General features: G+C 48.0%; 1 protein-coding gene across 18 annotated transcripts in view; it reads right to left on the reverse strand.

The window, feature by feature from the left end:
* Positions 1-25,223, reverse strand: part of dlg1b (discs large MAGUK scaffold protein 1b) — a 64,370-nt gene that overhangs the window by 32,349 nt on the left and 6,798 nt on the right. For all 18 annotated transcript variants that reach the window (XM_056595838.1, XM_056595833.1, XM_056595832.1 and 15 more), the window contains exons 3-4: positions 21,187-21,350; positions 1,450-1,614 (exon numbers count right to left, since the gene is read on the reverse strand). In XM_056595838.1, the coding sequence (XP_056451813.1) occupies positions 1,450-1,614; positions 21,187-21,350 (329 nt within the window). The remainder of the gene's footprint in view (positions 1-1,449; positions 1,615-21,186; positions 21,351-25,223) is intronic.

Consider the following 25,223-nt stretch of genomic DNA (forward strand, 5'->3'; position numbering starts at 1 on the left):
CCTCCTACTTTCTAAATTGTCAGTATTGAGAATTACAAAATAAATGATGGTTTCCAACGATCATATTTATGGCCCATTATTAAAGTCGTACGAAGGCATTATCTAACTGGTAAGCAGTCCCACTAGGCTACAGGAGAGTGGCTGGAGGGGGGCCAGCACAGAGACTGGGCTGAAAACAGAGTACTGAAGGGATGGACCCTTGTGTCCTGGTTCGTTAGGGCCTTTTCTACCACAGAGATAGCCATTCGCGACAGTAGCTGAAGCTTTTAAAGAGGATTTTAATGAAAGCATTTATACATTGGCCAGTCTCCGCAGTGTTGATTCAAACCAGTACAGACACTATTTTACAGTTTACTACCGCTGACCAAGTTTGTGTTCGCATATTAAGTGCTTAGAGAGCAACGCCTCTAGCAACATGATTGGTAGAAACAAATATGAAAAATAAATAAAAAGCCCCGTTTAACCGGAAGCTCGAGAGTTAAGATTGCTACTACAAAGTATGACACATTTCCAACACACTCTTTAGTCAATGTCAACGTATATCCACTAGATGGCAGCAGAGCACCACTCTTCAGAATTCAGAATCCCTATATTTCGCAGAGCAAGTAGGTGACTCTGTGACCTGTATCTACATCCACTGTAGGTTTGGGCTTGCAGGACACACAAACAAGCTGGACCACGAGCAGATGCATGTAGGAGCCAGAACACAGATGCTGTGGTGACATGTATGTCAGGTCATGTATGATGGGAATGTTTATTGTTTTAGTGAAGCACATGGAGAACACCACACAGAAGATGACGACAAACATCTCCCTCTTCTCCTCTCATCCAACCACTGGATGAGAAAGGAGGTGTGTGTGTGTTTGTGTATATATACAGTAAATACATATACACATGTGTCTGGGCTAGAGTTAGTTAATTTGTGGGTTAATTTAACCCACAAATTTAAGCTGTTCAATTAATAATGTTCAATTAATAACTAATTGATTGCATATTTGAATTGAAATAAAATGATCTGTAGACCGTGGACTACAAGAGTCCTGCAGTGAACAGGAAGGGGTTGTTTGATTTGGTCGAAAAGTGACACCAACGCCCTTGTACGGAAGAACGAGAGACAGAGAGAGAGCGACAGAGACAGAGAGAAAGAGAGAGAGACAGAGAGAAAGACAGAGAGAGAGCGACAGAGACAGAGCGACAGAGCGACAGAGACAGAGACAGAGACAGAGAGAAAGAGAGAGAGAGACAGAGAGACAGAGACAGAGAGAGACAGTGGGTAAAAAAGAGACACTAGAGCAGTAAGGACAGAAAGATGGTGGAAGACAGAGAGAGAGACGGACAGACAAGAGAGAGAAAGTGAAAAAAAAAAGAGAGAGGGAGACACAGAGAGATAGAGGGCCTTAATGAGACAAAGGAGGCCGGGGTTATCCTGTTCCTATGGATACCACGTACCTTCATGGGGGAGATATGTGCGTGGGCGACGTAGCCATGGACGTTCTCGATCTGGGACAGGCTCTTCTCGGCCACCTGGACCAGCTCGGGCCCCGGGGCCTCGTCCATGAGCTGCGGAGACCCGGGCTCCTGAGGGGACGTGTCCTCATCGTGGTGCCGGTACTTCTGCAGGACGGCGACACACACACACACACACAGGGATACACTCAGTACAGGGACTAATAGCCTAGCAACCGGCTAGCAGAATGGACGCTAGCATAGCACCGCACAAGCTGGCTCGCAAAAACAGGCTAGCATAGTGCAATGTGGCTAGACACCGCAATAGCCTAACAACAGACTAGCTGAACACCAGAGTTACCGTACTATTATATAACATAAGCTGAGCACCAGGGTAGCATAACACAAGACTAGCTGGACCCCAGCTTAGCATAACACCAGGCTAGCATGACACCAGGCTAGCATGCTGCATGACAACAGGCTAGCACAACACCAGGCTAGCATAACACCAGGATAACATAACACCAGGCTAGCATAACACAAGGCTAGCATAACACCAGGATAACATAACACCAGGCTAGCATAACACAAGAATAGCATAACACCAGGATAACATAACACCAGGCTAGCATAACACAAGGCTAGCATAACACCAGGATAACATAACACCAGGCTAGCCTGACATCAGGCTAGCATAACACCAGGTTAGCATGACACCAGGCTAGCATAACACAAGGCTAGCATAACACAAGGCTAGCATAACACAAGGCTAGCATAACACAAGGCTAGCATAACACAAGGCTAGCATAACACCAGGCTAGCATAACACCAGGCTAACATAACACCAGGCTAACATAACACCAGTCTAGCCAAGCAGCAGAATAGCATAAGGGCAGACAAGCACAACACCAGACTAGCTGGACACCAGGATAGTATAACAATTGGTTCTAATGGGCTTAGGCTCTAAAGAGCAGAGGTTCTAATTATCAGAGGTTCTTAAGAGAAGAGGTTCTAATAAGCATAGGTTCTAAAGAGCAGAGGTTCTAAAGAGCATAGCTTCACAAGAGAAGAGATTCTTATGAGCAGAGGTTCTCAGGAGCAGAGGTTCTAAGTATCAGATGTTCTGAGGAGCAGATGTTCTCAAGAGCAGATGTTCTGAGGAGATGTTCAAAGGAGCAGATGTTCTGAAGAGCAGATATTCTAACAAGCAGAGTTTATAATAAGAGACTCTAAAGAGAGAAAAAAACATCCAACTAGAGCATTGATGGTAACAGAAACACTCAAAAAACGTGGCATTGTTTTTGGCAGGGATGTCGGTTGATTCAGAAAGAACTCTGACTGTGATAGAGGCCCCTATCTGTAAGACCCAGTGCTGGTTTGTGGAGTAGGACACCCAGGCTACTGTGGCCTGGAGCCCAGCTGCAGTTTCCAAGGCAACAGTGTGATTGTCCTGGCTGAAAACCTGCCCCCCTAGTTCAAGGAAGGTAGATCCACCTTGACAGCTCTACAAGCTGATTGGCGGAGAATGTGCGTGATTGACAACTGTATCACAACCTGGGTTTTCCTTTTGTATTTATGCAGAACATATAAAAATGTAAAACAACCTTTGATAAAATGGACTGCAATATTTGATATTATTAATAGTAAGCGCAGTCGTACTTCCACCGCATTTTAGATGATTTGTGGGATTGTCCGCTTGTGTTGTATGACCTCAAAATGTCGTTCTTTCCCAATCGAGATTTCGGTCTCAATGAGACGTTCTGATAAAATACTTTTTCAATAAAAAAATGTAAATTAAACAACACATGGCAGGTCATGAGGAAAAGGGGGAGTCTCCTCCTAGCAACCACCCAGTTTAAGTTCTGGTACCTTTCTGATCTCAAATGAAACGTAACCGATATCCATTCCATTCAAAAACCCAACTTTCTGTCTTTTTTCGTGGAAAAAACATAATCATAATAGTCCAAAACTTCCTTTACAGAGCGGTTCTGCTGCTCATACACAATACAGAGACTTAGATTCCTGTTACTGCGCCCAGACCAACAATGAGGTCAATTCCTGTTCTCTAAGATGACAACAATGGTCTCCCTTTTTTAGAAATCCAAGTCCCTTTCAGACCACAGTACTCTCTAGCAAACCCTTCCTGGTAATCACACACACACACACACACACACACACACACACACACACACACACACACACACACACACACACACACACACACACACACACACACACACACACACACACACACACACACACACACACACACACACACACACACACACGACTGGGTTGTGAACAGGTAATACGTGAACCCAAGCATCTGTCTGCCAGTCTTGGAGCAGTAGCAACAGCAGTAATCATCAGTAATTATAAGACCATGATGAACACTCTGTACCACGTCTGGTTTAATTACTACTCAAGGAGATTAACCCATCACGATAACGTGAGATGCTGGAGAATGATCTGTAAACCCAGCCTCACGCCGGGCGACACCAACTAAGGGATTCTGCATCGATCATGTTACTGATGCATTACTTAACAGATATACAAGTATCATATGGCTTTGAACATTACAAACTGAGGAAACGTAGTAATGCAATTCTTCTGCATTACTTCCTCCAGAGCTATGGAACCACAATGTAGGGGACTACAGCTATGGAACCAAAGTGAAGGGGACTAGAGCTATGGAACCAAAGTGTAGGGGACTAGAGCTATGGAACCAATGTGTAGGGGGCAACGGCTATGGAACCAAAGTGTAGGGGACTAGAGCTATGGAACCACAGTGTAGGGGGCAACGGCTATGGAACCACAGTGTAGGGGACTAGAGCAATGGAACCACAGTGTAGGGGACTACAGCTATGGAACCACAGTGTAGGGGGCAACGGCTATGGAACCACAGGGGACTAGAGCTATGGAACCACAGTGTAGGGCCTTAAGCTATGGAACTACAGTGTAGGGGACTAGCGCTATGGAACCACAGTGTAGGAGCCTACAGCTATGGAACCACATTTAGGTCAACAGACTCCTGTGCAAGGGAATAAGCCCAAAAAAATAAAAATGTACAAAGAGCAAGAGGGGTGAACCAGTGAGAGAGAAACAGAGGGAAAGGGAGAGATGAGAGATATTGTGATAGCTATATTAGTGATAGAGATGATGAAGAGATAGAGAGGGGATAATGGGGGTGAGAGTGAGAAACAGAATGAGAGAGCTATAAATAGAGATGGAACCGAAGAGATGGAACGATGGAGAGATGGAATGACGGAGAGATGGAGGGAGTTAAAATGAGCAAGAGACAGAGAGGAGACATTCAGAGAGAGAAAGAGAGGGAGAAAGAGAGGGAGAAAGAGAAATTGAGTGATCAAGGGATAGAATAGGAAGTGGGAGTTTTCTGGCAGATGGTGTATTTGCCTCTCGGTGGTGCTTCCGGTTCCTCCTCCTCCTCCTCCTCCTCCTCCTCCTCACCACCCCGCTCTGAGAACGCTAGCTGCCAGCCGCTCAGAGCCTAGCTCTCTCCTCACGAGCAACGCTAATAATAGCCTCACACAGGAACCAGGAGGGGAGGAGGAGGAGGTGGAGGTGGAGGAGGTGGGGTTGTGCACGAGGATTAGGATGAGGAGGAGAGGAAGAGTTAAGGACAGAGAACACAGAAGAGAATGGTTGGGTTGTGTGTGTATGTGTGTTACAGTCCTGAATTCAGAGCAATCAGGCTTACAGCTGCCTGCCTACTGCCCCACTTCTCTTTAAAAACAGGTCCTCTTGAGCCGTCACCAACACTCTTCACCTCAGAACACCTCATATATTGATGCTTGGCCATCAACTGCACGGTCGTGCTGACGTAAGCCCAGAGGCGCAGCTGGGGTCAAGACTGAATTACCAGCCTTGACACAGCCTTCTCACAGCCTTCTACTGAGTCCTTAAATCCCACAGATTAAACTACGAACAGTAGTCCCTGATCCGCCCAGAGGTCGGCAGTACAGCACTGATCCAAGAAGAATCTCCTGGCAAAAGGTCAGGGGGTCAAGAGGTCCTGCCCTCTGGTGCGGATCTCGCTGCCCATTCGTTGGTCCACCATAATCAGGCCAACGTGGAGACGGCCATGAAATGGGGGCGTCCATTATGTTTAAACGTAGCATGATTGCAAACAAAAGTCTGGATTTCACCGTAATGAGAAAAAGGACGTATAAATATAACAAGAACATTGATGTGTAATGAACTGAATAATTTATACATTTGATATGACTCTGCTAATACTGACAAGAGTTCATTACAGAATTTAGTTCTCAGGCGAGATATTCTTAAACCACCAAAATAAGTTAGATGCCATTTCTCTACTTGTAAATACTCAGTTCCTGGTAGTCATCATCACAGACTACACCATCGCCCCCCCAGCGCTTACCGCTAATTATAGCTACACGTGAGTAGAGAAGAACCAGCTAGATAGCTTCCCACACATAAAACGTCACTTTAGTGTCATACACTTCATAGACAGGGTGTATGATGTTGAGAAGAGCTTTCAAAGGCAAGCGCACGGATTGAATTGACATCTTTGAGGCTGTTCTCCACAGCTTAAACGCAGGGGATTGAAACTGTAAAAAACAGCACACAAGACTATTCATTCTCATTAAAAGGGGACTAATAAAAATACAGTTTTATGTGAGTGTTTGGACAGGAGGAGGTTAGTTTCAGGTCCACATCTGTTACCGTTTGCCAGGGTATATTACAAGAAGTTCTCTGTGAACTTGAGGTTCTTGAGGCAAACAACGTTTAACAGTTCTGCTTGTATCGTCGTTAACTCTGGCTAATACAGAAGAGGAAGCCAGACCACATCAGGGGCCAACACAAGAGAACCGTTAAATGCAATGGTATAACATAAAGCCTTACTTGTAGTCACTGTGAACCAAAATTGACGCAATAAAGGCCCTCATGCATGGTTCATATGGCAACCACAGCATCCCGTGTCCACAGCTTGGTTAGAGCAAAAAGAGACGTATTATACCACCAGGTGTGAGTGTGACTTTGAAAATCTGCCTCTTCTGACATCAAAAGTGGGCGTATCCACATAGATGTAGGACGAATAGATAGGCAACGTTTGCTACAGTCCACTGATTAGGATGGTAGACTGATCTACCCAGCACACATCTGACATGTAACGCAGATCAGCAGGCTAGCATAATTCAGGTGGCTAAAGCATACCAGAGCTTACACAGATCGGAATTGTGCTAGCCTTACTGACATAGGGTACATGGATAGCAGAGCACAGCTAGCTAGCTCCGCTAAGGAGACTAGCACAGTTCAGGAAGCTAGCACAGGTCATAAATCTAGCATTGGTCAGTGAAGCTAGCACAGCTGAGGAGGCTAGCACAGGTCATAAGACTAGCATAGGTCAGTGAAGCTAGCACAGCTGAAGAGGCTAGCACAGGTCATAAGACTAGCATAGGTCAGTGAAGCTAGCACAGCTGAGGAAGCTAGCACCTGTAAGTGAAACTACCACAGGTTAGAGGTCAGCTAAGGAGAGAGACTAAAATAGTCGCAGATGCTGACAGATGCTGAGGTTCAGGAAAGCATCCTTGTGTAAACACGATGAGTCAGGAGTTATTCGCCTCAGTGAGTCAGCCAGAGGTCTTTGGTCATCCAGACCCAGGCGGCGGGATGTCATCGAACAACAAGCTTTAGCCATTTTAAAACTCCACTTTGATACCAGAGATATAAACCGTCGCTCATCTATTACTTCATTGTGTTGTGTTGCAGCTCTGGCTACCCTGTGAAGGGCTTCCCCTCAGAAACACACACTAGCGCGCGCACACGTGCTCATACACCCACTAGCCAATAACACACCCACAATTCACACCGGGCCTTCACATTGGCATGAGCCACAATGATGGACATGTCAGTGGACCAATATAGACACAGCAGGATTATGAAACAGTGACAGCACCGCTGACAAATAGCTGGTGGGGGATTTTCTCACCACGGCGCTTACAAAACACCTTGACAAAAAGATCAGCAGAACGACACAACTCCCTCTCTGTAGATCTCATACCTTTCTCTCCGAGGAGCGGATGTGGCACTGGGAGATTATTATTCAGGAATGTAGTGAATAAAGTCTACACCTAGTACCACGCCACCCAGGGAACCAGCAGTGAAACACCTATTGCTTCTGGTCCAGTCAGGATACAACCCCCATCACACCCTACTACAGCTACTCCCCGTCTACCAGACGGGGGACCTACCAGCCGGATCGCCTGCCTTCTCATCCATCCACATTCATGTCTGTCACCTTCTCATCCATCCACATACATGTCTGTCACCTTCTCTTCCATCCACATACATGTCTGTCACCTTCTCGTCCTTCCACATTAATGTCTGTCACCTTCTCATCCTTCCACATACACGTCTACCTACCTACCCCTCACCTACTCAGCGGGCTCTCTGTCCGTCTACCTGTCTCTGAGCCTACCTCGCTACCCACCGGTCTCTCCGTCTACCTGTCTCTGAGCCTACCTGCCGCCCGCCCACTCACCGACAGACCCACCCGTCTCTCAGCCTCCCGGCCTGCCCACTCACCTTGCAGCCGAACATGAGTGAGATGGTTCTGTGGGTGCAGGCCAGCTTGCAGTGGCAAGACACCGGAAAGGAGCACTCCACCTTCCTCATGCTGGGGGAGATCTTCTCCATGCACCTTCTCCTTCTCCTGCTCCCGGAGCGCTGGAGGCTCCTGCTCCTCCTTCGGACCACCCCCCCGCCGCCTCCACCAGCAGCACCACCCCCCCCCTCGCGCCCCTCTTCCCCCCCGCCCACGGCGGCACCACCTGGAGGGGGCTGTGAGTTGGAGCTGCCTGGCCTCACCATCCAGCTTCATTCCCGGGCAGGAGCGCAACTCCTCCGGCAGCGCTGCTCCTCCTCCTTCATCATGCAGCGACTCAATCCACCCACTTCCTCTTCCTCCTCCTCCTCCTCCTCCTCCACCTCTACCTGTCCTCCCTCCTCCCGCCCACCTCAATGACTTCCTCTTCGGAGACCTATCAGCCCTCAACCACTCAGCGCCTCTCCCTCTCACTACCTCCGCCACTCGATGCAGCGTCTCTCCCACCCTCTCTCCCTCCGTCTGCGGTCAGTGTGTACCAACACACACACACACACACACACACACACACACACACACACGCACACAAGCAGCGAGGGTGGGCCCACTCTTATGTGAGCAACGGGCTGAGCATCTCCCCAGGGGTCTGATTGGTGGCGAGAGAGAGAGGGGGGGGGGGTGGATGAGAGCGAGAGAGAAGGAGAGAAACAAAAAAGGGAGGGAGAGAGAAGGGGCGAGGGAGTGACAGAGGCGGGAGAGAGAGGGGGCGAGAGAGAGAGAGGGAGAAAGTTGGAGGCAAAAGAGAGACAGAGCGAGGCTGGTCACATGACTCATCCAACAGAACGCAAACAACAAGGGCTCCCGGTGAATCTGACGTAGAATCCAGATGGAAGGGGGGGAGGAAGAGACAGAGAGAGAGAGCGAGGGAGAGAAAGTGTAAGATGGTCACATGACTCATCTGAGAATAGGCAAGCGACGAGGATGGCAGAGGATGGCAGAGGATGGCAGAGGAGGCGGGCGGCAGTGGTGAGCGGGTGGGGGAGAGAGGGAGAGGGAGGAGGAGGAGGTGATGCTGGGGAGGGGAGGGAGGAGAAGATGTTTGAGAGGGGGTGGAGGAGAAGAAGAGGAGAAGATGCTAGGGAGGGGGGGAGTGGAGGAGAGCAGGCTGTGTCGATGGGGAGGTGGGGGAGGACCCTGAGCCCTGAGGAAGAGTGCGATGAAGCACTGCCTTATATAATCAGCATGAGAGAGGGAGAGAGGAGAGAGGGAACCAGGGGAGGGGAAAACAGCCAATCAGGCGGCAGTATGGAAGTGGACGACGAGATCATTGGAGGACCTTAACTTTGACCTCTCAGTAGTAGTACTGTGCGTGTGTGCGACTAGGTGCCTTGAGAACACACTTTGGTACACTTACTTTCAGGAGAAGTTAGCCGTCTAAGAAACAGAGCCTGCTTCCAGGTCGACAGAAAGTGGTAGTCCTACATTAGTCATTTTGGATACAAAATGCTTCTTCAAGCAATATTTCCCATATCAAAACAATGGTTCAATTCACACACTACATTATATCTGAGCGTGGGTTTGTGTATATCTCTCTCCCTCTTCCATCAGTCTCTCGCTCTACCCACTCATCCATGTCCTCCCTTGTGCCCTAATGGCCGTCTCTCTGACTAAGGCAGTGTGTGTGTGGGGGGGAGAGGGGGAGGGGGAGGGAGAGGGAGAGGGAGAGAGAGAGATCACTCAAGGCCTTCTGGCCAATAGGAGCCGAGTGTTCCTGACCTGACGGTTCTAATCATAAGGGAGGGAGGTAGAGAACGCTAGAGAGAGAGCCATGGAGAGGCCGGCATATAAAGCGTCAATTAAATAACAAAACTCAATACAGGATCTACAGTTTGGACAACTTAGCATCCCGTTGGGCTGTTTATACACACCACACACACACACACACGACTAAATATGGGCAATTCTACAGTACATACTGACACCAACACGGTTCAGGCCCAACATAACCTCTAGCAGACTGACATACTAAAACGGTACTGAAATAGTACCACAGTACTAACACATAATATAACAGTACAGGACTCTCAACTAGCACCCTAACATAGTTCCGCACTGTACTAACATAGCACCAGTGTACTAACTGACACACACCAGTACAGGGCTTACAGCTAGCACACTAACATAGTACCACACTGTACATACATAACACCAGCATACTAACTGACACACACATACATAGTACAGGGCTAACAGAATCGCTAGCATCCTAACAAAGTACTACAGTGCATACTGTTACACAGAGCACACAGGGACAACAGCGAACACTAGGATCATCAAATTGTGTTCAGCAGACATGCAACACCCCCTAGTGGTCAATAATAGACATAGGAAGGCAGAGAGACCAGGTGAGGGCAGGAGGATTTAGACATCACCATTTGAGGACTCAAAAACGGCACCCCTGAAACTAGGAAATGTGTCTTGTAATTTCAGACAACACTATAATGAACCAGTAACCTTATGTAGTCCACTCAATGTCGACTTAATGTTATGCGTCATTAAAATTGAGTAAAAGAGTTAAAGACTTTTGGATAACCATTATGAAAAGTGTGATAGGGAACAGATGCTTTTATATGTATGCTGACTGTGTGTCGTATCTACCACACATTTATAAAATATCACCTAAAAACTTTAATAGGATATTCTTGAGTCGTACATTATTGACCTCTCGGAGCCAGGAACATCCAAAAAAGAGTCAATATTAATGTTATACAACCTTCAAACTCCAGGAAAGGATAACCTCCGTCATATTACTTTGGAAATCGATCTAACTACTACCAGATCCCACCAGTAGGGGGCAGCAAAACATGCCGGGATCAGGAAAGCGTCTCTTTTCCCTCTCCCAAAGACACCCACCACTGCCCATGGGCAGAAATTAAACATTTAGATCCCTTCAGAGATATCATTAATTTAGACATACATTTACATTTAAGAACCGCACCGGCCAGGTTTCTCTGTGGTACGCAGCTCAGACACCGGATAGCCCCCCCCCCCCCATGTTCACCACTTTTAGAGAGCGCTGTGGGTGGAGACTTCAGGGGATGAATGAATATGAATACTATTTGAATTAAAACACACATACCAGTGACACGGCACCTGGGATCTCTGGCTTAAAAGAGCACTGCTCTATGTGCTGTTTTATGGTTCTAGAAGGTATTTCACTCCTGATAGAACCTGCAACGCCGGTTTACATCGCCACGGTCACCGATAGGGTTTGGTCCAGATATAAGGGTGCTGTCTGACACTGAGCATTACAGAAGCAACAGGGATCATGATGGGCGGGTGGAATCGGCCAGGGGGAACGTTTCAAAAAAGCCTGAGAGACTTTCCCTTGCTGCTTCTGGAAGAACGGCGATAAAGTCTTTTCACAACTAAATACATACGATTATGTTTGCCCACAGAGGTCAAATTACAAAGCACGGCGGTGTGTCTTTGAAGCACAGCCGCCGGAGCTGAAGCTCTTATCAGAGGGTCTGCCCCTGTGATGGTCCGTCTCTCCAGGAAATCTGGGAAGAACAGTAAAATCTCTGGCGTTTCCGGTCCTCTGACGTGAGCTACCCTCCACCAGCCCTCCTTCCATCGGGCTCAGAGCCAACATGCCTCCCCCCGGCTGTCTGAGTGACACACCAACTTACTGCTCATAGGTCAGTAGGTCTAGTGGTGGAGTCCAAGGCCAAAGGTTTCTTGGTACGAGCCTCAGCGGCTTGCTGTACCTTACAGACTCCTTTCACAGCTGTCAGATTTTTTTCTTGTTTATGACGATCTGGTTGAATATGCACCTCAACCCAAACAGATTCCTGTTTTTCTTGTTTTCTGGGTTATACTAGATGTCAGGTTTCCTTAATCTCCATCCATCCTTGGACAAGAGGCTACGATTGCTGGCTCAAACCCCACGACCGCCTTCCTCAAGGGTCCTTGTTCAACACACCAAACACCAATGGTAGTGGTGGCCTGGAGGTCGGTGTGAGAAGCTATTCATGTAGCCGCAGAGGTAAGCATAGCCCTGTATAAACACAGTCAAGCTACCTTGAGAACCCTTTCATACTGGAGTCCAAACACACCATATATGCCCCAGCAGATCCTGACTGCTAGCATTATAATGATTACTGCTCTGCCACCAACTGGGAGCATTACTCATGTGTTCTGTGACTCAGGGCTTCCAGCAGACTGTTCTGTTTAAGAAAATGTTCACGTCTCGTTTGGCCAGCAGTGAGGCAAACTCACACAGTTGATGAAGTCGTTTGATTTAATTACCGGTATCGGAAATCCACTCGTCAGCCTGCAACCATTAACCTGGCTAATGTGTACAGCTGTCAAACCGAAGGGAAAACATGTGGAGACAATACACAGCTGGGCAGCCGTGCGGAGAGACTGCAGGCCATGTATGTGTGGAATTACGAGAGAGAAAGACAGAGACAGAGAGAGAATAGAAAGAAACTGAGAAGACGGATGAGAAAAAGGAACAGGACTAAGACAGGCCAAGACAAAGTTGCTGATGCTTACAAAAAAAAGAGAGAAAGATGCAGAGAGGGCAAAAGAGAATAATTTTACCCGGTTTAGGAAAACTATTCTCGTAGACCAAAAACCATGTGCAGTTCCACGTCTCATGTAGATGGCCGGACAAATCTGTCGGGGGAGGGCGAGTCAGACGAGTATGACATGAGCAGGCTATGGTGTGGGAAGTGTTTGAGGTAGGAGGCGATAGTCAACCCTATGTCATGGAATGGGTTATGACGTAGGTGTGCTGAGTAGGAGGCTGTTGAGCAGCAGGGCACTGAGGTGGGAGGGCTGCAGGAAGTAGAACTGTATGCATGCAGTAGATCAAGTGGCCATTGCCTAGTAGCATCACATAGAGCTGGGTTTCTCAACTGGTGGCTCGCGACCCAAAAGTGGGGAGCAGACAAGTTCTGAATGGGTAGCTGATAGTTTTATCCAAAATAAATAAAAATCTTCATTATTATTTTTTTTTGCTAGTTATCTGCTTTGAATGTGGATGAAAATATTTGTTGATATGTTTAAAAAAGGTCACAATGACATCTATGTTTACTAGCCCATTTTTCTGAATTAAATGTGATTGTTTTGAATGATATAAAGACCCGACCAGTGGAGAACAACTGACAAAAAGCTAAAATGGTAAGGTGGGCTGCATTATAAGTCACGTTTCTGACCTTGGCCACTTGTAGCTCTCCACAGTGAATGCCCGATTCAACAGTTAACCCACGCTTTCAGCCATTCATACGCGCATTCACCCACCGACGAGTGTGTCAGCCACGCAAGGCAACAGCCAGCTTATCATGAGCAGTAAAGGTTAGGTGTCTTGCTCATAGACAACTCGACACAGAAACCTTCTGGTTACCAGAGGAACCGCTCTACCTCCTGAGCCCCTCCTGCTCGTAGTGAGGGAGAGAGCGTCACACAGGGTGGGACGAGTGTTCTGATCCAGAGGGTATTACATGTAGCAGGGGTGTTGGGTAGGCATGGTACCGGCTAAGGTGGGGGTCACATAGAACAAGTATCCCATCGGAAGAAGAAATGTTACAGAATGGTGGCCCATGTTTTAAACAGGACTGATAGGAAAATCTGCTGAAATACTACATCATCGCAGCAGAGACGACCAGATGACCCCTCCCGGAAACCAAGCGCTCCTTCTCGTTCCACAGGCCGACCCTGTGGATCAAACTCTTGCCTCGTCTTTACTTCTATCCCGTCTCCCCGTCATCCAGTACGGCCCAGCATGGGAATACCCGCTAGAGCCAAACACAGCAGGCTGCCGCAGCCCTGTCGCTCCAGCAGACTTGACAGCTCAGTTTAATATGCAGAAGAACACAAACAACGAGAGGATACGCCTTCACCTTGAATACAAATATCATCCAGGGCAGCATGAAGAGAGAGAGAGAGGGAGCCTGACAGAAAGCCTGGTTCATGTGGAACAGGGGAGGTCAGCAGTTCTAGCAGATGTCAGCCGTACCCCGACGCCTGAGCTTCCAATCTCGCTCATCCCACAAAATGACCGCAAACCAAACAATACAGAGCAGAATTATTGGATGAGATCCAGATTTTAGTTGATCCATCTATTGTTGATAAACAGGGTTATAAAAGTGGGTTATGTTGGACAGGACCCACCCTGGGCGGGCAGGATCTTTGAGAGGTTTGGGAAAGGTTTTCAGCCTGCCTACCTGTAAGCTTCCTGGAGTGAGATGATCACCCCCGAGTCCTCCTTCATTACCACACATCGCTCTAGATAAAAGCATCTACTAAAGGGCTGAAGAATAAGTACAAGTACGTTGGAAGAGCGTGCCGAGAGGAGAAAAGAGGAGGTTTTCACCTCCTTCATAAGGTAGAAGCCATATTCAACATCACACATCAAACACACCGATTAACCAGAGGATAAACAAAGAGGCAACATCCCCCCCCCCACCCACATCCTTGTATTAAAGACGCAGATCTATAGGTGGCTGAGTGGGAGACCTCACACCCCACGGTGTGCGTGTGAGTGCTTCAGAAAGCGTTTAAGAGCTCTGTTGTTATGACGCAGGCACGGTTTCGGTTGTTTTTGTTACCAGTCATGACGAAAAATTGAGTGCCGAGGTGTATAAACAGTTAGTGTAGTTAAGGGATTGCGAGCTTGTTCATACATCCATGGTTCTTATTCTACTGACCTTTCTAATCAGAACAAGGCATTTAATTGTAGTCAGTGAAGACAAACTGTCTGGAACGGCAGCGCCCCAGACTGGTTACTTGAGTATTGTGACACAGATTCAGGAAATATTCTAATAGATAAATTATAAAGATGTTTTGGGAGGCTAAAAGTGGTTTAATATTAGTAAATTATATTATTAAAAGTATTGTGTAATATGTATGGCGGGCTTCCACAATTCCTATCACAGTAGAAATGCGTTTAATTTTTTAATCAATTAATAGCTTCTAACCGACTCCAACGACTAGCAATTGCACCAACGACTAGAAGACTGACCGTGAATATCCCTCATTTCAACCAGTGAACAGTATTTAGCAATGTTACCATTCTGATATTACACAAGCTACAGTAGTTAACAGTATCACTACCCTGATCTCACATCAGCTAACCATAGCTGGCTGATTCCATCCCAGGTCTCATTAGCTATTAGCCGCACCAACCTGATCTCAGACCAGGGAACAGTGGTTACCTGCCTTACCCAACCCAATTTCAGACCAAGTAACATCAGCTATGGGCCTCCCCCAAACTGATCCTAGACCAGGGCACAGCCTCAGTAACCACTAATGATACTCCCCTGTCAGCCGTTCTGCTGCATTGTGCTGAGGTAGCCTTCCAAGACAAGCTCCATTGCCGGCCGTTTCCTGGCGGTCTTTGAAATGCATGAAATGCACCACAGCGCTCAATTATTCAAGACGCTGCAGCTGCAGCTTAGACAGCCAACATCTAGGTTAGTGTTGGCCTTAACCTTCACCACCTCCAAAACCAGGACCCAGAATAATCTGCAGCTTAGACACCCAACATCTAGGTTAGTGTTGGCCTTAACCTTCACCACCTCCCTGTAACCAGGATCCAGAACAATCTCCTTCCATTTGCTAATGATGGATACTTTTATCAATTTTGAATATATAAAAATAAAACGAAACCCTCTCTTGGTGGAACCTACAACTCCCAGGTAAAATTACCAAACTGTAAAACTGGTGGTGGTAGGCAGTTCCCTTCCCAGTGTCCACCAGTTGAAGACTGTGGCTTGTTCTCTCTCACTCACTTATTCTCCTCACCTCTTCAGCTTTTATCCATTCCCCTCCCTCCCTCTCTCTCTCCCTCCCTCCCTCCCTTCCTCCCTCCCTCTCTCCATGACTACCTGGAGACTGGATCAAACACGTAGGCATGCTGGGGGGAATAGAATAACAAAGGGAAGCGCACAAAGTGTGGTCAGAGAACCCACTGATGCCTACTACCTGGTGGGTGCATCTTACGTATACACTACTTATTAGCTGGTGTCAGATCAGGCAAGTGATGCTACTTACTACGGTTAGCTTATTTAATATCAGTAGAGTAACATTGCTAACTACTGTTACTGCATATTGTGCACTGTGTGTGTGTGCACTGTGTGTGTGTGTGCACTGTGTGTGTGTGTGTGTGTGCACTGTGTGCATGTGTGTGTGTGTGTGTGTGTGTGTGTGTGTGTCAGGTCCACCATGTCCTAGTGACACAATTACAAAGTGTTAAGAAAAGTATATTTACGTTGAACCAACTTTAATAACAAACAAGATATAGATCATTAATAGTACAAAAAAAACGAAGGATTATGGATTACTCATAATATTCAGTTTGTGTACCAATAAATCTGAAACATTGGCCCGTCTCAAGATCGTTGAGATACACTTAAACTAGAATGTCACCAGTTCGACCATTTAGTAGGCTACAAAGCAACAACCAGCTTATTGGAAAATCATAATCAAGGTGAACACGAAATATATCCAAACGGCCAATCAAAAATCGCGGATTCCTAGCCATTACACGGCTCAACCACAAAGGTTGTTCCGCTAATTATAGAAGTTGGACCCGGGCGCGCGGCTCTCGACGCCAGATAAGTTGAGGCGGGAAGGATCTACTAAGCGGAACCGCGCGAGCTCGCGTTGAGAGCTCCATCCATTTGTTGAATGACACGTGCCCTTAATGACATCATTGCAAATAGGACATCGCGGTTAAGTGAGATGGGAAAATCTCATTTCAACAAGAAATCAAAAACTAAAAGCTCAACATAAATGATGATATATATTTTTAAAGATATAGACGTAAGTGGTGAGACTCGTAAAGTCTGCTAGTAAAATGCACTCCAGAGTTGTACTTAACCGAAGATAGTAAGAGAGAAAAGTCGAAAAGCGAGTTCTCACCAACATGACAGAAGTAACAACTACCACGACAGAACAAAAGTGGCTCATTCACATCGACAGCCCAGCTAAAGACTGATTAACAGTCCCTGTGAAACCCTTCGAGTTTTCCGGTCATACCTTGGTTGTGACAATGCATATGCAATCCATCCTGAAGCATCGGGAGGGAGCCCCGCAATTATCAGCATCTCGCGCCTTTCCTCCGCTGTGCTGTGTGCAGGACGGGGGCAGTCTAGCTCTCTCTCTCTCGCTCTCTCTCGCCCTCTCTCCCCTCGGTCTCTCTCGCTTTCTCTCCACACACGCACGCAGGCACGCACGCACACTTCTTCTGAGGGAAAAGTGCTTGGACACCGGAAAGACTTGCTTGTAACGTAATTGGCGGTATCCTGAATGTAACGGACTCGCGTGGAGATTCATCAGGTCGCGTGCCATGCGACTTCCAAACTAGCGTCACAGGAAGCATACGGCCAGAACGGGTTAAACCCCCTTCATACCCGGGGTGCTCTTCGCTACCATGTGGATTTACTCTGGGCTAAAAAAAACTTTCCGTCACTGACCACAAATCGACTGCAATAAGCATTTTTAACCTGGGTTTTGAAATATGTCGCCTCGAGGTTTGGGTTATTCGGAGAAGCGGTTCATAATTACTACTCTCTTTATACACACACATTACTATAGGCTAACCATAATGTGATTTTCCACAATCGGTTTGAATCAAATAACACCACCACGGGCTACAACAGCCGTGCAAATCGCTCCTTCCTAATTATAAAATACAGTACTACGGTGTTAGTACCGTTAGAAGTCGGCTGGAGACCAATAGCGGCTAGATTAGCAGCAGCTAATGGACCATACTCTGAAGAGTGGATGACGTCTCTCTCTCTGTGTGTGTGTGTGTGTGTGTGTGTGTGTGTGTGTGTGTGTGTGTGTGTGTGTGTGTGTGTGTGTGTGTGTGTGTGTGTGTGTGTGTGTGTGTGTGTGTGTGTGTGTGTGTGTGATATGCCAGTGACCGATCATAGAAGCTGTTTGCTCCCTGCCTGCCTCCCACACACACACACACACACACACACAACCATCATCATCACCACAACCACTTCATACGTCAGCCAACCGGCCTGCTGGTCTGGGGGATGGAGTGCATGTTGGGATGAATGCGTGTGTGGTGGGTTGAGTGTGTGTATCTGCATCCGATTATGGTTGAGAGTGTATGAATGTTGTCGTGATTGTGTTTGGGTCTTTGAATGATGATACTCGTGAGTGGGAAAAACACATTTGACCATTTTTATTTTACAAATGATGACACACACAGATGACAGAGAGAGGACAGACAGGTCGAGGCCAGGACATTTGGATTGGAGTACTCGTGTATCATTCAAGTCACTTTGACCAATCGGGGAGAGAGAGAGACAAAGGTTCATTGACCACACAGATGACATCCCCGCCAGCGCCGCCGTGTGACCACACTCACCAGGTGGGCGGGGCTCCACGGGCTGCACCATGCAGCGCGCCGCCCCCCCGCCACGCCGCGCCGCTGGAGCTGAACAACAAACTAACACCCAGACACAGAACCCCCACACATCCCACAGCCCGGCCAGCACGGGCCGGCCAGAATGAGCCGGAAGTGGACGAATGCGGTTGTTGTTGATGATAGTGGTGGTGGTGGTGATGTCACTGTGAATGCTGCTTGATGTCGTGCAGTGTGCTTGATGGCGGTTAGTACCAAACAATAACACAACACGCACAACTTGACGCAGAAGAGGAGGAACTGAGACGTCCGAAAAAACCGGACCGCATGAAAAACGAGCCACCACCGACGGGTCCAGACGGCCAGTACAGCACCTGTCCTGAGACCAGTTCACCCAGGCCCCTCAGTGCCCTGCTGGGCTGGTTGCTGTGGTGGACCATTATACTGGTCCCAGTCTGCCGCACAGGACGTGTACTGGCCGGGACCCGTCAACCAAAACCACAACGACAGAAAATAAAAATGTTAACACAATGAACCATGAGCGTTGACCCATGACCTATGACCCGACCCCATTCTGTTCCCGGCGGGAATGGCAACGGAATGGAACAATGGACAACACAGCGACGTGAAGACGCACCCCCCCCCCCACCCCACCGCCACCGCCAACAGTGCCCATCACCAGTACTTACGGGTCCGGACGCGTGGTCTTTACCCTGCGCCAGTGCGTGGAAGATCTCCTGTAGGAGGGCCGAGTCCTACCCGTAGCGTTTTACCAGCCAACCCAACCAGTGGGAGGAGGGGAGGAGGAGGAACGAGAGAGAGGGAGAGACAGAGAGAGAGAGAGAGAGAGAGAGAGGGGGGTTGAATTGAATTGAAACAAAGTTCACAGCTCGAACCCGCTTTAGGATGGGTTTGCGGCTGCGTTGGCGGCAGGCGGGCAGAGCCCCCCCCCCGCACACGCAAGAGGCCGTACAAGCCCCGTCCGATCCTTCAGGTCCAGTGGATCGAAACCCGTCGCACCTCACATCGAAACTCAGTCACGGTAAAATAAGCCCTGTCTGGCCAGCGCTCCCGCCAATAACGATGCTTCACAAACCCGTGTGAAGACCAGTTCTCCGTGCAACATATGCCGTGTCCCAGTTTGGCACTGAGAACAGTGGCTCCGGTGGGGGTGATGTTGGTGGAGGAACAGAATGGGTGGAGACAAGCTGTTCTTTCATCGCATACTGCCGTTCAGAGCGGTCGCTTGTGTTAGCGACGACCAGAGAGACAGCAGAGATGTGTTAGGGAGGAGAGCACCGGGACGCTTCTACAGTGAAGCAGGCGAGGAACACGGGCCGTGCACACCACACACACACACACAAAGACATCCCGACGCACGCACGCACGCACGCACGCACGCACGCACACACACACACACACACACACACACACACACACACACACACACACACACACACACACACACACACACACACACACACACACACACACACACACACACACACACACACACACACACACACACACACACACACACAAAATCCTCCCTTCCCCTACGTGCACTCACACACACTTAGTCACCCCAACACACACACACCGAGAAAATCCCCCCAACATGGATGCGCAATAGCACACAAACATAAAAACCAAACCAAGATACACATGTACAAAAACCACGTTAAACCATCCCAACACACATTTAGAATCACTTACACACAAACACACAAACAATTGAGCTGTGGAATGATGATGTGTATCTGGGAATCCTCCCAATCCCAGCATGCATTGCTGCAGGGGGGCCAACCACCAAGTAAAGCAAATAGAGTTGAATCACCCTCTGTTTAAGGAGGTTCAAAACCAAATAAAAATGAAAACTTTGCAGGTAAAAATCCCCTCACAAAGCCAGGCGTCTGGTCTTAGTGTCCCTGAGCAAGGCAGCAAATCTCTTGGTTCCACCCAAGCTGCGTAAGGATTTGGATACAAGTGGCAGGAAGTGATTCTATGAGGATGCAATATGGACGCCATAGCAATCAGCTATGTAATACTTTTGAAAGAGACAGCCCTGAGGCTATGAAAGCAACGTCTGAGAACCACTGCTGAAAGGAAGAGCATAGGGTTGTTCTTTACTACACAAGGGTTTCTAGGGTTGCTTGTGTGTCCATTTTAGTTTGGTTTGGTTTCTTTAACAACCTCCTAGCTTTAAGTTAGCGCTCTAGTGCCTGTGAGCAGCTGTTCGGCGTACCACACCTAGGGGGTGCCAGAGACACCCTGTGGCCTCAAAGAAGAGGGATCTCCGAGGGTCCCCTTCTGACACTGAGACAGTGTCAGAACGTTGAGAAACTAAAAGATGAGATTATCGTCTTTGATCTGACTGCACTGCTACCTTGATAGCACCGTTGGCTGAGAACGGTTCCCCAGCAATACAAGTTTATTACAGTTTACACCATAACCGTTATCCATTTATTGACAACAATGTTACTAGTCCACACCGCTAACCGACTGAACTCTATCAGCTTCCCGACTGTACTTCAGTTAACTGACAGTTAACAGACACTAGTTAACTGACAATATATGAACAGCTTTGTCCATTCAGTTATTTTCCACATAAAATACTAGATCCCTTGACAACCCGAAACCAATCTCTCAGCGCCAACACAAATTAAAAACCAGGAGATGGAGCCCAGAGCACGTCCCCGCCACACCGCAGGTCCCCCCTGTTCCTCCAGAACCCCGGTACCGGCGCCGGGAGCCTCACCTCGATGCTGGTGCTGATGCTGGGCAGCGTCTCCGAGGTGCCGGTGGGACTCTGGAGGCTGGACAGGTCCCACAGGTTGACCGGCGGCAGGGGCTCCCAGCTCCGGGCCGGGTCGGCACATTTCTGGCTGTCCAATAAGGTCACTTCGTAGAACTCCTGGATGTCTGCGGAGAAAGGGGAGAGGTTTGGGGTTGGAAACTGTTTGTAGAAGCAGGGAGTTCTGCCTGTGTTTTCAGAGAGAGAATACAGAAGACTGGCCTTTAGCTTTAAGTTAAAACATTAAGTGCTGTTGACGATAATTGCAAGAGCTGCCTGGAAAAGGCCTTTATCTTGTTTTTTCAACAGTGGAAAGCTTTTTATAATCATAATAATGATTAGGCACTTTATGCAGCTTTTACACTGTAGAAAGAACTAAGAAATGATAGTGTTTAAGATTGAAGCCAAATCACCCATGGCAAAAATCTGCCCCCGTGTGTGTGTGTGTGTGTGTGTGTGTGTGTGTGTGTGTGTGTGTGTGTGTGTGTGTGTGTGTGTGTGTGTGTGTGTGTGTGTGTGTTTCACAGCTGTTAAAATAGCCTTCAGGTTTCAGTTCCGTGTCAGAAAGTTTCCGTCCCAGCAACAACAACTGGACCTCCCATCAAGCATTTGTTTGCTACAAACCAAACGTTTAGGAGGTGTCTCACACACACACACGACGATACAGGAATGTATTCATATGCTCAATCAATACATTGCAAAAGGCAGTTGCAAATTTAGATCTGTTTAATCCAAAAGAGTATAGGTAGAAGTTCAAGCTCCATGAAGGCATCAACACTAAATATACCTCATTGGGTATTCAACAATTAAAGTTGCTTCAAACTATTGAATTAATTAATATTTAATAGGGGCTTCATCCAACTAAAACAAAGTCTTGAGCCATAGCTGGTCTAATTAGCTCATCAGCTGGCCCATGTCAACACCAGCATGTATGCGTGTGCGTGTGTGCCCTCTGTGGCTATTCATTCATTCCTTGGTGCTGCCAATGTGTTTTGAGCAAGGAAGAATCATTGGAGTGCAAGACTTTGCGACAGTTAAAAATATCTTGTAAATATTTATAAATCACAAGCTCAGTCACACAGAGATCATACTAAAGACGTTTTTAGTCTCCTTGCTTTGATCTTAGCAACACTTCAAAAAAGGCTTCAGATACATTTACAGATCAAGAAACAAGAGATGTTTACATACGTGCGTGAGTACGTGTGGGTTAAATTGATGGCTTTTCAACACATGAGTGCAGCGTGCTGACAGGCTGAGATCGAGGTACTGGCAGGAACACTTGACTGGGGGGGGGGGGGGGGGGGGGGGGGGGCAGAGCCCCGGCTTAGGACAGAGACCCCGCTCCATCCGGTCTGTGTAATGGCCTCTCTTCAACTAAACACAGCGTCCCACCATCCAAGAGGAGGCTGCTGGCCTCAGACGGTACAGACCGCCGGGCAGGAAGCGCTGAGGAGACCTCCCTGTCCCCACTGCAGTCCGGAGCCAACCAGTGACCAAAACCTCGGACATGGTCGTGCACTTTCTCCCGATGAATGTCAGTGAATAGTGCCAGCTCACTATGTCCATATGTAGGCCGACACAGGACCTTTACAAGGTCTTTCAAACCTTAGTAAACATATGCATAAACATTATTGCAAAAATGCAGGGGGGTGTCAGAGGGGTGGATCCATGGGGGGCCTGAGGTGGCCATTCACACCCTCCAGGCAAAAGTGGTTGGCCATAAAGAGGGCCACCACTGCTAAATCTGATGAATAAATACAATCAGGACAGTTTGTAAAATAAAGTATACATTCTCCTCCACTGCACTAGACAGTGCAAACTCTTGAACTCGACCCAAGGCCTGGTCCAGCTTCCTGCCCACCGGTCCTTTATTTAGCCCCATGAAGAGAGGGCTGAGTGGGGCCGACCCACATCGTCCGGGCTTCCTCCAGCCTGGCACACAAGACGTTCTCATAAAGCACCCGATCTTTCCTTCCAGCCCACAGTGGTATTCGTAGAGCGGCTCTACCGCCGGCCCGGCCCCACAAACCCAATCAGCTCGCCAACTTGGTTTCCTGCTTATTTTAAACTGGCCCGAAGCGGCCGGCGGACCTGGAGTTAATAATAGATTTTATTATTAGTTTTACTTTTTATGAAACCTTTAGCCAGCCTGTCTCTTGAACATTAAGGATCGTCTTTTTCCGGGGAGGCCCAAATTAAATGGCTTCATGGATCAAAACAGAAAGGGTACAGATATAGGACTACTGTAAGCAGTGGTTAGGCTGGTCCGATTCACAGCTGAACAGGAACAGGGTTGGATGCCCAATGTGGCTCCAGGTTAGGCTGCGCACCTAACCTGGAGCCATCCTTGAGCGAGATGCCATCCAGCCCCTACCTGCTCCCTAATGACATGTTTCTAGAATCTCTGTTAAGTCATACTGTTAGTGGTTAGGGCTCAATGGAATAGAGGCGTTGGTCTCATGATGCAGTGGGGGTTGGTGTTTGGGCTGTGATTCGGTAGTGTTTCCGCAGTTTAATGGTCACATATCGACCGTGATGTTGACCAACCTAGATCAGGTCTCGGCAATGGCCTAAAACAGGTTTTCCCTCATCCCATTTCTCCAGTATTTCCATCACATAATCTCCTCTCAGCCAATCTGTTTCAGATGACGACTCCTTTCCTGATGCAACCAGGCAGGAGCAGAAAAACATTACAATCCCTCTCGGCTGCCCAGGTCTCACATGAACAGTCACACAGACACACACACACAAACACACAGGCACGAGAAAAAGGAAGCAATTTCAATCTCCAAAGCATGGTCATCTCCCTGGCAACCAGGAAGGACCAGCGGACTGATGATGTAACACATGGTGCCCGCCAAAAGGTTTGGGGAAGGAAACACAAAGTCTGGCTTTTAAACTTTTGTGACACACACACACACACACACACACACACACACACACACACACACACACACACACACACACACACACACACACACACACACACACACACACACACACACACACACAGATACCACGCACATATGGACATGCATGCACCCACACACACCAAAACGGACACTGCAGCACCTATCGGTTTGAATCCATTAACAACACCACCTATCAGCTAAAAACAACATCCCAAATCACCTAGCAACCAGACACAGCAAGACTATTTGCCTAGCAACCAGAAACTACCGCACCCTCACCCAGCAACAAGACCTAGCAATCAGACACAGCAGCACTATTCACCCAGCAACCAGATACAGCGGCATCCTTTGCTTAGCAACCAGACACAGCAGTTCGATGAGCTCTTTGTGGCAACTCCAGAACCTAGAACAAAGACGGCTGCTGGGGGGACCATGCCGATCCGGCCAGCGGTGGGAGCTCTCGAGGGACACCTTGACGCGGCTCTGTATTGATTTTCACTCAGACAACAAGTCACAGCAGAGTAGCGTTACACCGCATGGGGCACACCGCACACCATAGGGGCCTCCTGGGACGGCTTAATGCAGCTCAGTGCACCTTGATAGTGTTGGTCACGTCCAGACGAACACGACCACCCTCTACGAGCCCCGCCGAGAACACACGGCACTATCAATACAAACACATGTACAGACATCCAGTCGCATACCACACACACACACACACACTAAGAACAGAGGAGCTACTGTAAGAGAAAGCCTATTAGCACTACTGATGTTATCATGGAGGAGAGAGAGACGGAGGGGACGATATCAGGAATACAGTGGGAGAACATTGTTTCCTTCAGGACTGAGTTTTCTTGGTGGCTTTTAAGCAGCAAAGGAAGATCAACTTTCGTGTATAGAGGAGTTACTGGAGGAGGAATGTCTCTAATGTGATTCTTTACAGGATTTCTCTAAAGTTAAGGGGAGTCAGGGGTGTATTATTGTCATCTAATGTGGGTCTGAGAAGCCCTTTGAGATCAGCTGTGATGAAGGACAGTCCAAATAAAGTTGAATTCCTCAACCTTTAGGCAAGTGTTTTTCACAAGGACC

This window comes from Gadus chalcogrammus, chromosome 8 (genome assembly GCF_026213295.1).
Source record: "Gadus chalcogrammus isolate NIFS_2021 chromosome 8, NIFS_Gcha_1.0, whole genome shotgun sequence".
Classification (NCBI taxonomy): domain Eukaryota; kingdom Metazoa; phylum Chordata; class Actinopteri; order Gadiformes; family Gadidae; genus Gadus; species Gadus chalcogrammus.